This window comes from Melopsittacus undulatus, chromosome 6 (assembly GCF_012275295.1).
Source record: "Melopsittacus undulatus isolate bMelUnd1 chromosome 6, bMelUnd1.mat.Z, whole genome shotgun sequence".
Lineage (NCBI taxonomy): Eukaryota > Metazoa > Chordata > Aves > Psittaciformes > Psittaculidae > Melopsittacus > Melopsittacus undulatus.
This window is the reverse complement of record NC_047532.1, coordinates 82975649-82989454: the sequence shown is the minus strand read 5'-3', so window position 1 is coordinate 82989454 and position 13806 is coordinate 82975649. Positions and strand designations below refer to the sequence as shown.

General features: G+C 43.9%; 1 protein-coding gene across 2 annotated transcripts in view; it reads left to right on the top strand.

Annotated features, from left to right (window-relative positions):
- The window catches only part of GRIA3 (glutamate ionotropic receptor AMPA type subunit 3), a 145797-nt gene that overhangs the window by 116516 nt on the left and 15475 nt on the right, over positions 1 to 13806 (top strand). Inside the window, exons 13-14 of one of the 2 annotated variants that reach the window (XM_005148296.3) lie at positions 8894 to 9141; positions 9703 to 9817. In XM_005148296.3, the coding sequence (XP_005148353.1) occupies positions 8894 to 9141; positions 9703 to 9817 (363 nt within the window). The remainder of the gene's footprint in view (positions 1 to 8893; positions 9142 to 9702; positions 9818 to 13806) is intronic. The other variant, XM_005148297.3, reaches the window with a different exon arrangement.

The following is a 13806-nucleotide window of genomic DNA, read 5'->3' as shown; positions in this document are numbered from 1 at the left end:
AACCTTCCCTCCTGCTCATGCAGTGCTCTGTAATGGGCTGCATGAGCTGGGGCAGGAGCAGCACCGGTGACCCCACTGAGTCCCTTCTGGCTCCAAGGGCAGAGTGCTGCTGGATCCCACCCAGCGGGCAGTGGGCAGGGAGGACAATCTGTTATGGTCCCTCCATGGAAAGGGCAGGGCAGTCAGAGCCATTGGGGACAGCGGCAGACATAATGACTGTAATGCGTTCTGAAGCACTAGCATGTTACACCCAGTTGTAAGATAAAGAGCTCTTTGCTTTCCTCTGATGACAGGGTTGTGTGAAGACAAGAGGTAAGGGAAATAAATTCTACCAGCAAGTGGTCTCAGGAAGGAAAAGCCCTGAATTATGAACCAATAGCTGCCGTGCGATTTTATGCATTCTGTGCAATCAAATGATATTGAGATCATCATTAGAGCCTATTAAAAACACCGCAATGAGTTCCGTGCGTGCAGCGTGAAGGGTTTCATCTGTAGTTAAACTCTTTGATTTTTAATTTCAACATTTATTTTGCTAGTGAAGATGAAGGACTTGTTTCTAGCACAGCATTCATACAGACGCTTTGCTGTTGCCTTTGGATAAAACTGTGATTAGCAGTTTGAAGCTTTCTGTGTTCTTGGCATCGAGCAAAACAACACAGTCATCAAAACAAATGCCTGGCAAAAATATTGAAGTGTGGTTGAATTTAGGGACTTTAAAGATCAGAACATCACAGAAAAGTGATAGCTTCAAATAGGAGCTGTATAGATCTTTGATAGACAATGTGGCAGCAATTAATAAGGAAAAGTGCTGGGGGTTTAACTGTTTTTCAACACAGATAATGTTGTCTTTCCCTTCCCTGTTTGATATTGGTGGGGGTGTGCACACGTGAAAAGGTGGATGTACACGTGCAGAGAGATCACAGCCTCTCCATTGCATGAATAGTAAATGGTCTACTGGGGGGGGGTCTTAATCTGTTGAATCTCCTTTCTGTCACATGGCTAAAGACAGCAGGAAATCAAATGTGACATAATTACAAAAGAAACAGTTTCCCATGAAGTGATCTAATGTCTTTAAGCCTATAGATTGGAGAGGAATATGTATCCTTACGGGAACTAAAATTAACAGCTCATCCATCATCCACTGCTTGGAAAGGGAGCGCTGGGTGGTACTGGAGTTTAGGTGCCTGAACCGTTGTACTAATTACTAATTTCAGCAGGCAGCTAGGATTTAACAAAGCTTTCAGTTAACACTTAATAACAAATAGTTGAATAAATCTCTCCTTTGTTTTCAATAACAGATGGCATTTGTCTATCAGCTCTGCTTGTGCTTGTGGCTTAGGTTTTCCAGCTCACCAATGTCTCGATGCTGCTCAGAAGTTGATCTCTGTAAGAACAGGGTTTCTGGCTGTGCTGTTGAGGTGACCAGTTTCCATGGATCAGGCACTGCGTGTGAATGCAGCCCACGGCACAGCAGCCAGCAGTGGGTTAACCCTGTAACTGTGTCTGCAGCACAGAGGCAAGCAGAGAGCGCCTCGGGGCAAAATCACTTGCTGTTTGAATGCTCTACTTTTTGGAGAGCAGCTCTGTGATAATGATAATGACATTGCTCAAGACAGGCAGGACCCTGGGTTTTCAAGTCTCTCCTGCTTTACGTAATGCTCTGTAACATTAATACATCCTTACTAGGGATTCATTTAAAATACATGGGTGCTGATAAATTACTCACAGCACTGCTACTGTTACTTTTTGCATAATTAGAAAATACATGAAGGTTTAGAAACTCTGATGATGTGAATATGAAACATCCCCTCTTGCAGCCCACTGGGATTTCTCCATCATTGCCTGTATATTGGCCTGTTCTGTCTGGAGCTGCAGACTCATTAGACCTGACAGTGTTCAGATCATGTGCTGAAAATGCCGTTCTCTGTTATTTATTACGGGCCAGATCCAGAGCAGGGCTGGTGTGCTGCTCAGCTGTGCAGACAGGACTGCTTTGCTAAGTATGTCACTGCTGGGGAGATGCCCCTTAGCCTGAAGGCTGATGTAATCGCTCCCTCCAGCCAGCTTGGGTGCATGCTGCCTCCTGCTCCCAGGGCAGACAGACAGACAGACACATGTCACAGCCCAGCCATGCAGATCCCTGTCATACCCATCCCCTGCTGCCTCCCCATGCAGCCATGCAGTGCACTTCCTCGGTTAGGATTCTGTCTCTGGCCATGGATCACAGGGGATTTACAAAGGCAGCTTGTCTCTTGGTGAAGGCTTTCATTTTAATTTCCTGATCAGTATTGCAACAAGGAGGAATGAATGGCAGCAGTAGAGTGAGGGGATGAATATAAGCATAGTCTGAAGTTCAGTGTTGTGGACATAAGGACATTTTAAAATCTTGATTTACATTGTGCTACTCAGACTGTTACTGACATGTCAGTGATGTCCAGGTACAGTCAGAGTGACTCTTTGCTTGTCTGTTAGCCCAGCTCACTCCAGAAAAGATGCCTGTTAAATCAGCTACAGCATATTACCTTCCTGCTGCCAAAGCTCATGTATTCAAAATGACCATGATGCACAGGAAGCGAGTGGAAATACTGTAGTGTTGCTGAAGCCTGGAGGGGTTCTTTGCAGGCTGCTTTCTGGCTGCATTGTGTGCATAGCTGCCCTTGACCCTCCTTCCCCAGCACTGCCTCCTCCATGAGCTCCTACTGGACTCCTATCCCTGCTCAGGTCAGGCAAGAAACACTGCCCATGGGTTCAGAGGGCTGTCCTCAAAAGACAGCAACTGTGCCCAAAGCCCCCATATAGGAGCTGTCTGAATCTTGATAGGGAACATAGGGTATCTTAGTGCAAAGTGGGCAGCCCAGGGTTCATGGGTCTGATCCTTCAGCTCTTCTGATCTTCAATTTCCCAACCGGGAAAGGAAAATGCCATTTCTAGAGCAAAAGTTATAGCATCATTAATTTAAACAGCAAACCAACATGACAGTGTCGCCCATCACAGCCTTGACTGTGAAATACTATTCACCAGGTCACCTTTTGTTTTACATTTATGCCTATGTTATCAAAGCTCTGTGTATATTGCAAATATACAGGCTAGTTCACTTACACATGCTTGAACCTTGCTTTCCTGTAGCATCCACCAATTCATGAACCATGGGTAGAGTTTAATAGATCTGGGGGTTGGCTGTGCTGAAAGAGAGATGCCCTGTGCGTGCTCATGGCATCTGACCTACTTTCTGCCGAGAATGTAATAAAAACAGAAGGTTCATGTAATGATGGGATTGATTTTTCTGTCCATATAGGTAAGTAAATTGCTGGCATCACAAGTTATCTGTGGCTAAAAGCTGTGACATTGATCTGTTAAGACTTTGCCCTATGACCTCCAGTAAATGACAGCTGTACATTCATGTCTGCACTTGGGAAAGGGGACTAATGGTGCCCTCTGGCCTTTGTGAGAGCTATTTTTACCTTCTCAGTAAAAAGCTTGGAAATCTCAGAGAGAGGAACCTTATTAATCATGTTCTTATTATTAATGTAGCATCATTACTCCAGCCTGCATGTGTCCAGAGCTCCTCCCAAGGAGGCAGAGCTGACCCAATGTGGCAGGGCAGAAAGGCATCAGATCAAAGCCTTATCCAAAAGAGCAAGACAGTGGTAGCCACTGCATTGCAGTTTGCCATACTGAAAGTCCAAGAAAGCAGCTTCCTAAAACCAGTGGATTGCAAAGTGATCCCCAGGCCAGGCACCAGCAGTGATACCAAGGCAGTCTTCTGGCATGTTTTCACTCCTTTCTAATAACTTGATTTTTAATGGTTCATAGGCTACTGGATCCATTAGTTGTTGTAGGAGAGCTAATTGCACATGTGGAAGAAAAGCAGTGAGTGATGATAATGAAGCTAAGTTCACACTTAACTACCTAAGTTCATATCAGTGAGGTGTGCATGTATATAAAGGCGGCATGTATTATGTAGATTAAATACCTGCACTGTTTTTAGTACAGACCTTTGTGTTTTGTATCAGCAACATCTGTCTGACTTAAGGCTATAAATTTCCCTAGTTAAAGAGCTGTAAAGTGGTCACAGGGCTGATGTAGCAGAGGAATGTGTTACCTTTGCTGCTTTAGGCCTTTGTTGATGTCTTTTCCAACCTTTGTGTGCATGCTGTGGTCAGGATGCTCCATCCACTTTGCCCTTGTCTCACTCCCATTTGCTGCACTTCCCTGTTGGATTTACTGCATTTCAGTGTATGCTGGCCAACTCCAAAGTGTATTAAAGTTTATGTAGCCTGGACCCAGCCCTAAGACCAGGCAGCTGTAGCTGGCTTCCTTCTGGATCTTCTCCCTCTCCGGAACACCTGTTCCATTTCTTACACTGATATTGTTCAGTATGAAACAGTCTCCTGTTCTTCCTCATAGCCTACCTCTTGTATTACTGGGGGGACTTTACCTTTTCCTCACCTCCCTGTTTCATTTAAGCTTATTTGTCACTTTTATTTAAGCTTATCTATCCATTTTGAAGACAGAGGTAAGAAAATTAAGATCAGTGTAGTCTGAAATTTTAAACATACAGAATAAAGGGAGAATACATAAATTCATTTTCAAAGTAAAATTGCTTTGGGTGGGTTTGGCTGGTCAGCCTGACTGCCTGGCCAGCAACAGTCACCTGTAAGAGAACTCTTTGAGCTTGACTGCTGAGAATTAATTTCCTGGTGCCTGTTATAAGAAACAAAGGAGCATTTTGGTCACTTTAATAAGATATCCCAGCAGGGTGCATGAGATGGGCATTTTGAAGAGGACCTGCAGGTTGCAGAGAAAGTGGCAGAGATGGCAAAACATTCTAAAACAGGCAAAGGGCATCCCTGTAACATACTGTAACTAGAGAGGGGAAAATGCTGTTTCTTTCTAATAGGATAGCTTCTCTGCTACCCGGTAATGGAGGAGGTGACACAATGTCACTTATCATAGAAGTGTGAGACAACTGCCTGGAGAGGGGGAAAGGTAATTCGGTCAATGGGAGAAGGCTTCAGTCACAAAGATGTTTTAGAGCTGTATTTAACCAATGTCAAGGAACCATCCAAGACATGCAATATATCTGTAGGCAGTTTGGGATGTGCAAAAGTGAACCTAAGGCATCTGGTACCAATCAGCTGGAGCCTGGTTGCTGGGGTTTTATTGTTGAATGGATTGAAGAAATAACTGTAACTGAGAGGTAAAGCTGCCTCATTCCCACTGCCTACTGCACACCCGCCCTGTCCAGCTGCACTTCTTGATGCTGCAGCATGTTGTGGGCTTGTTTGGTTTTCCATTTCAGTACTGGAGCCAAACACACACCAACACTAGGAGAATGGGAATGACAGTGTTAAAACTGTGGACTAATTGAATTGGCACCTTCTTTTAGACTGAATGCACCGCTAACCAGAAGCAGTGTGCATTGAGGTACCAGTGAGCAGCATGAAGTGACTCCTCAGAATGAGGAGGTGCTGAGGTGTGTGTGGCTCATACTTCTGCATAAACATCTCCACATAAAGAAGAAGCCAGCATTATCGACAAAGCAAAGGCCAGCTCTATTTATATCTGCAGTAAGGCTGCGATAATGAAAAGACGCTTTAATGTGTTCCAGGGCCTGGATGAAACACTAAAAATGTTGCTTTTAAGAAAAAAAAAGTGATAATAATATCCCCTTGAAATCCTGAGGAAATGTGTGTGGCAGACTTCTTGAGAGCAATATCAAAGGAATGAAATAGGAGTTGCAGAGCACAGGGAGTTACTGCAGTTATGGGCTTTGAATTGGTTTAAATCTCTGCTTTTAAGCTTTTTTCTAAATATCTCTTTAGAAGTAACACTTTAATGAGAGGGAAAATGTTTTACTGCCACTGAACTCTAGCAGATCTGTCAGACCTTACCTTATTTCAGAGTGTAAATCCTTTCTCTCTGGTTGCTCCTGTCTGGCCCCTCTTGCAGGTGTCAGACTCCTGGAGGGACACGCAGGCAGGAATGTCTGCAGAGGAGGACAGATGGGTGATAATGTTCTTTCAGCACAGGATTTGCAGTCTTATAGCTGGAAAGAAAAGACATTTTCCTTTTCTGAAAGCCTTTTAGGGGCTTCTGGGTTTTTTGGTCTGGTTTTTCTTTGGAGGCAATTGGAAAATTGGAAAAAGGGAAATATTTACTCAAAATACTGTCTTTCATTTCATCTTGTTGTGTCTTTGACCAGCTTTAGTCGAGCTGTTTCTTCTCATTTTGCAGGTGTAAAATACAGCATTTCTGAGGAGGTTTGCAGGTTTCACGGCTCCTCTGGTGCCCTTGTCCCTTTCTATATGAAGCTTCATCATAAATCATTATTTTGGCCTCATGGATTTACGGAAATGGCTGCAGAGAGAAGCACTGACCAAACAGGACTCAGTGGCCAGAGTCCGTTGCTTCTCTGGTCCCCACTCCAGGGACACCCATGGATGCTCATCCAGACTCCCCCAGCCAGGCTCTGGCTGCTCCAGAACCAACATGTGCACTGTGCATCTCATTTTGACCTTTCCCGGTCAATACCTGCTGTGTTAATTTCTATCCTGCATTTTTGTCTACTTCTACTAGATCAGACCACTACACTCATTCAGTTAATGTGATAATAACAAGATACTATGAAAATCCCATTTGGCAGAATATGAGGTGGGCAATGATCACATAGAAATGTACTGGTTTATTAGCTACATCATCCAAAAGAGTAAAGGGAAGGGAACAAACTATAACACTTAATCTGTTTGTTAAAGCTGAAAAGAAACCTGGTTTTGAGTCATGAAATTTGGTTTTTTGAAGCATGAATGATGATATTCACCCTTTGCCCTTGAAGCAGGGAGTGTGCTTTGTTTGAACCATTTGCAGCCCTGAGCGTGCTGTTGGCACTCATCAGATAACTGTTATTAATAACAATGCACAGTTGTATTGGCAATTGCTTTTAGGTAGTCTGGCCAGCTGGAAAAGGGTATGAAAGAACTTGCTAAAGACAAACATTCTGGTAAGAGTCAGGAGATGAAAAGGAATTCTGGTTTATCTATACCTTTATCTATATCTATATCTAGTTATACCTTTATAACTAAAGGCATGGTCTGCAGAGGAAAACAAGCAAAAGCATAGGTAATAAATTCACAGTTTTTGAATGCTAACCATTTTAGCTTGCTGAGAGATAGAATAAAGCTGTGTTTGTACCTTGGGACTCGGAGCTGCCTCTGTCCAAACCCAGTGGCACAAGGCTGGTGGAGGCAGCGAGCAACCATACTCCCCATCAAAAGAGGGTTTTACCAGTGTAAGGACCATTTCAGGCCCCATTGATACACCACTTTCTCTCACCACTACTTCACTCCAGATGCTGGACAAATGTACAGCCCATCTTTGGCCAAACAGTGCTTTCAGTCAAAATCCCTCTTGCTTGTTTTTCACCCCCACCACCCAGCCAGCTCCTAATGAAGCTGTGCTCTATTGTTGTCTCTCTGATTTCCTTTGTTGATTGGGCTGATTTTAATTGGTTTGCATTTTCACTTGTTTTTCAGCTCATCAAGAAGGGTAATTAAAATAGAACCTTGCCCTCTGTGCTACTCTCCATCCACCACAGCAACACTATCTGAGTGTGTTGATCTGAAGAAGGGTGAAGGCAGGGCTTACTCTGGCGCAATGTTTGGAGGCTGGTTGTTAAGCATTGCATTACTCAAATCACATTGTCCAGAATAAGGAGGAAACGTGTCTCAATCATCAAGCTGATGGACATTAACAGTCTTCTGCCACAAGTTAGTTAAATTCAAACTAGATTTAGCTACTGCCTGCCTCATTCCCATTCTGCAAGGAAATCTGTGGACAGGAAACTAGCAAGGAGTAGGAGGCATAAATTCCAGATACCCACAGCTTGGACTGAAAGCCTTATATAAATCCTTTGGATTTCTAGACTTTAGACAGTTGGCATTACAGCCTTCTGTCGACCAAGCAGAAAAGTTTAACTGGTAGTCCAGGATACCAATGCTTTAGAGTCTGGAGGTGGCTTTAAGAGCTGAGGGCGGTTTAAATGTTACTGGTTGAGAAGAGGGAGAAGGGGAAGTAACACATTTCTCCACATTGCCAGGTTTACAAAACCTGTATGCTGAGCTAGAGGCTGTTAGGATTGGCTCAGTCTCAAACTGAGGAAAACGGGAGAAAACAGATATATCTACATGACATGCAAGCAGTTAACAGGAAGGTTTTTTCAGCTTATTACTAATATTTGTGTTTGTTGTCTTAGGAAAATGTGAAACTGAGTTTTGAAAGTTTTACTATTGCTTCATAAAGGTTTTTGTAATTGCTATTTATATCTGGTATATGGGCATCACTTTTAGAAGCCACGAGAGCTGTTCTGGTCCTCTGTATCATAGACCTGCCATCCCTGCTGTGGAAAGCGGACTCATGCCTTGCTGGGAACTTGTAATAAGCAAATGTTGGTGTTTCCTAGCTGCAGATTAGCACAAAAACCAATGCTGAGGATTGCTGTGGAGAGGAGAGGCTTCTTCTGCACCTCTTGGCTGTGATGAATGAGCTAGGATGTAATGAGCTCCCTCTCGTTCAGTAGCAGAGCAGCATGCAGGCAGTTAAACCCACTGCAGAGCAGGAACTGAGCCGCTGGGATGGGCACATGCTGTTTCTCATTCTGACTGCCAGTTACATGGCAATTAGTAAAATAAATGTCTAAGAGATGTTTTCCCCTCCCCAACGGTTTTATGGCTTGGTTGTTGTTCAGGGGCAACGTGTCTCTCTCCAAGCTACCTTGACTTCTTTATTTCTTAATCAGGTATAGGGTGTTAATGGTACCGTTGAGCTAAGCCCAAGGAGCTCAGCCTTGTGCCTGTCCCAACATGGCTTATCCATTTCCCTCTTTCCTCTCTCGCAGAGGTCAAAAATAGCCGTCTATGAGAAGATGTGGTCATACATGAAGTCAGCCGAGCCTTCTGTGTTCACCAAGACGACAGCGGATGGGGTGGCGAGGGTGCGGAAGTCCAAGGGGAAGTTTGCCTTCCTGCTGGAGTCCACCATGAATGAATACATCGAGCAGCGCAAGCCCTGCGACACCATGAAAGTTGGAGGCAACCTGGATTCCAAGGGCTATGGTGTAGCAACCCCCAAAGGCTCAGCATTAAGGTGGGTGGAATAATATAACAATATCCATGTTGTTATAGTATTCCACCTACCCTGATGTATTGTGTTGTCATTTTCTTTCTTGTGGATTTTGAGGTAACTTTAAAGTTTAAAATCTTCAATATTCCATGGAGTTAAATAAGACGGTAAATTATGGTTTCGTTTATTTAATGCATCCATTTCTTTTTAGTGTTCTCTTCGTGTTGTCCTCTCCGATTGTTTGTTGCTGTTTTAATTTTACAGTTCAATGGCTTTTTCAATTTAAATGGTAAAAGCCGAGTTAACCTGCCATATGTGACGAATGTTAACTGCATGATGTGGTGTTCTTGTTACTTTTTTTCTCAAAGACGATTTCCCCATCCCGCACACTTCAGTTTTGAGCAGATGTTATCCTCCATGCCACCTTCCAATATTTAACCCTGTATTTGCTGTACAGACATTTTGATAGCTCCACGTTCTGTGAAATTTTAGCCAATTTGTCCTCTTGTGCTCCTTTTTTTATACGTTACGATTTCCTAAGCATTTGTGCATTTTTTCTTACAAGCTATGTTTTATCGTTTCAAGAAATGCTGTTAACCTGGCAGTATTAAAACTGAATGAGCAAGGCCTCTTGGACAAATTGAAAAACAAATGGTGGTACGACAAAGGAGAGTGCGGCAGCGGGGGAGGTGACTCCAAGGTCAGCCTCAATGTCACCACAATCGGGTACCTTAGCAAAGAGTAATCGGCAAGGCTGTTATTTCACTTCTCGAGGACAAAAAGAAATCAAAAATCACCAAAAAGAATGTACATTAAAACCATTTGGATAATTCTGGTGGGGAAGAAAAACCATTTGCTCGGCCAGTAGCTCTTTCAAAGAAACGGTCTTATTTAATATCATCAGCAGGCTTGGTCAAGCTTGGAAACCTTATTTAACTAACAGATAGAAAGTCTAGTCTTGGTGGGACCTACACAGAGTAAATCAGTACTTGTAACTGTACAAGGAACCTTAGGCTTAGTATGGCATTTACATCTGGCTGCCATACTAAGCCCTGAGGACAAGGCTTCAGTCCTTCCCCATGCTTTAGCTGTGATGCAGAGTGGGTTTTGAGAGGCTTGTTTTTGCCAGCACAGACATGGAGGTGAGGGCTTCCTTCTCCTTCATTAGGGAGGGCTCAAGCAAACCAGTACCAGCCCACGCCACTTTGCTGGGCTGAACTGGTGCCACCAGAGATCCTGGGAAGAAGCCTCGTGTCTGGAGGAGAGCTGCATGTATGGGTCTGTAGCTCAGGAAAGGAAGGAGTGGCTGCTCATCTAATCACAGTGTGGGGCTGAGAGAAAAGACAACCATAGCAAAACCATGTTACACAGAGATAGTCAGTCACCTGTTAATGGTAAAATAATAGCAGTGATGGTAATGTGTAAGGAGCTGGAGCTTGCAGCAGGTGAAACTGAAAGGTGTGTTGCTTGCCACGGGGAAGTGTGTTGATGCACGAAACTGGAAATGAATCTTGAGGAAAGAGGCTTTGATAGTTTTGCTTAGGCTATTCAAATGTCACCTTTGGCAGGCCACTGACGAGTCTTCTGCAGTGCAGGACCACTACATCTGTGTTTGCTGTGCTTTTCATACAGACATGGGTTTATATCCCGGCTCCAGTGACAGCAGTCACTGCCTTCTGCTGAGCTGAGGCTTCCCCCAGTCTTCCAGGCAGCCTGTAGGGTAGTGACACTTTCAAAGTTGCTTTCTTGAGGTCCTGTATTACAAAACCAGTGTGCTTTCATACTGCCAGCCTTAACACTGGTACTTTCTGTGGTCTTTAACCTGGTGAGGAGAAGCTGTAGCTGGAACAGGCTGGGTACAATTGGTCACCTTGGGTACAGGAATGACAGGTAAATTATTAAATTCAAATACCCTGTTATACTGAAAAGCACTGAGATTAATGTTCATAGTGACACTCTCCTATAGCCAGTAAAACCAGTTCCTTAGGAACAGTAACTCCTAATCTCTCTTATAAGAATGCTCCAGCTTTGGCCCAAAATCAATAACAGTATTTTCAGTAAACTGCAGTTTTGGACAATTACTGCAAATTACAGCTGCATTCTATTAATAACAGTTGCTTACAGTTGACTATGTAGCAAATTGCTCAGCTGCTCATCTCTGATGTTAGCACAAACTACTGTGTAATAATAAAGGAAGGAGAAGCTCTCAAACTCAGGTTTGATCAATAACTGGAGGTCTGCAGTGCTCAGCAGCAGCCTGAAGATGAGCACGAGCCTTTTTATGCTTTCTAGCTCTGCTGCTCATCCTTCACATAACATTTATATATAATGTTATACATGTCAGTGTATTAAATGTTTAACATTCTCCTGGGATCCAGCACCTCATTGTCTCATGCTGCCTACGTGAAAGAAAACCTTTGTACAAAGCAGCTTCAATGAACTCCATTGCTTTGAGTTCATTGAATTAAGCCCAGCCAACTAATACTTGCAGACCTCAGAAAACTTAAAAGGGTTTTCAAATGGTCACAATTAGGACAGGGACATTCTATTTTTTACTTGTGCTGGAAGACCTTTTAAAAGAGCATTGCTATCCCTTGGCTCTGGTCAGGTAGTGGATTCAGGTCAGCTGTGGTAGCATGGTTTGGTATCCAGTGAAGAGGGAAGGGGCACAAACACAATGAGTGCCTTGCTGGTTGAATCCATAAATCACAAAGCACTGTCTGCAGTTTGTCATAACACGCTGTGATGAAGGACTGCTTGTTTGTTTGAGCTGCAGACATTGCCTCTCGGGGGCACGGCACAAGTCCCCATGGAGGAGAATGTGGGTCAGTAAAAACCTCCCACCGAAGACTAGACTAAGGGAGGCAGGGAAGGGGTTAGCTGTTCTTTCCAGAGATGTAAATCAAAGCTCTTTTTGGTTATTAAGGTAGTGTTTTGTAGGCACTGAGTGCCGCAGGCTGCGATGCCCATGGTGTTGCAGCAGATGGGGAGATGCCTTCCTGGGCACACACACCCCCATTGACAGCGACTAATGCCCAGTTCAGACTAATGCCCCAGCCCCACAGGGACCCTGCTGCCCTCCTCAGAAGGTGAGCAGTAGTGCTGTTAGCCCCAACACTCACTGACCTCTCTCTCCTCTCCTTCCTCCCATCAGAACCCTGAGTTGCCCTCATCATCTCATCCCATTCTCTGGTTGTTTCTATGAACATGGCTTTATTTACAGAGCATTTCAGAGGAGTCATGTCAAGATTGTTCTTTTTGGGGGGGATCAGAGGGGATGGAGTGGTGAAGGTGAAGACCTTGCACCCTGTCTCCCAGGGCAGCACAGGGACCATTACTCACTCAGGGCAGCTCTCTCTACCGGCTGAGCTGACAGAACACCTCTCTCAGCTTCTCCAGTAGAGACCCAGGATTGGGAAACAGCTGTCCCAAGTTTGTAATCAGCTGCTTTCTACCTACTGCCAAAGAGGTGTGTGTAGCTGTGAGCCTTTGTAAACTGATGGTGCCAGTGTCTTAACTGAATTCCTCTGTGCAGTCTGACATTCTAGCTTGTGCTGAAAGCCAGAGGTAAGTGTGTTTGCTTCTGCCAGTACCCAGCATTGTCCCGCACAGGACCCAGAAATGCCCTCCCATGCTCCTCCTACCTGCGGTTAGCATGTGGTTCACCCGTACTTGGAGATGAATGCTTCCAAGTTGTGAGTTCACCTCTTGTTATTGTGTCTTCATCACCAGTGGAGAATTAAACAGTCACTTCAGATTTCACAAGGATTTTGAGTTTCGTAGCAGGAAAAAGGTATTCAAATTGACTTCCTGCAAGTTTTGGGATCTGTTTGATGACACAGACTGCAAGGTTAGTCCTGTGGGCATCTCATGCTTGGGAGGTCCATGTGTACTTTAAAAAGATTGTGCTGTTTTATTGTTTTAAAGGCCCAAGCTGACACATGTCTCATTTTCAGTGCTACCAGTATATGCCAGTGCTGGTGTGGAGCAGAGGGTGCCAGTCTGCCCTGCAGTGTCTTGCTGTTGATACTACCCTGGTGAACGGAGTTACCCTTTGGTCCTTACTTAAGAAGTCCAAAAGGGAATGTGCTCCATCCATACATGATTTGTCCGTGATGCTTGTCAATATGTGTGTGCTGACTTGGCTGGTGCAGACATTCTGGTGCATGCATCAGAATGTGTTCCCTTAGTTCTCCTAAATGAGCATGGTTTTAGTTTCATCTGTTGGATTCATGGTAAATTATGCCATCTTCAGATTCTCCGGTACATGTAAGCACAGTTCTCAATCGTGAGAGAATACAAAATAGCAGCTATTAAAAAAAACCCAAACATATTCCAGGAAATATGTTACAGAGTATTATGAGTTTGGAAACTAATTATTTTGTTTATTATACAATCCTATCTGAGTGAGGGCTGAATAGGAATTTAACAAGCAGTAGACAAAAGGGGATGCAGACGGTGGGAGCAGGCTGAGTGACTTAAATGAAACTAATTATTCAGCTGCATAGGAACAATTTTCTGCTAAGATAAATCTCTGTAGTTCTGCTATTGATACATTTCTTGTACTCTTACACCTTCACGGTAACATTTAATGACAACCAACATAGAAGGAGAATGTTTGAGTGCCCCATCTCACCAATTTTTGCATGCCAAGATTCCATACTAATTATTTGACTTAATTTCTTTAAT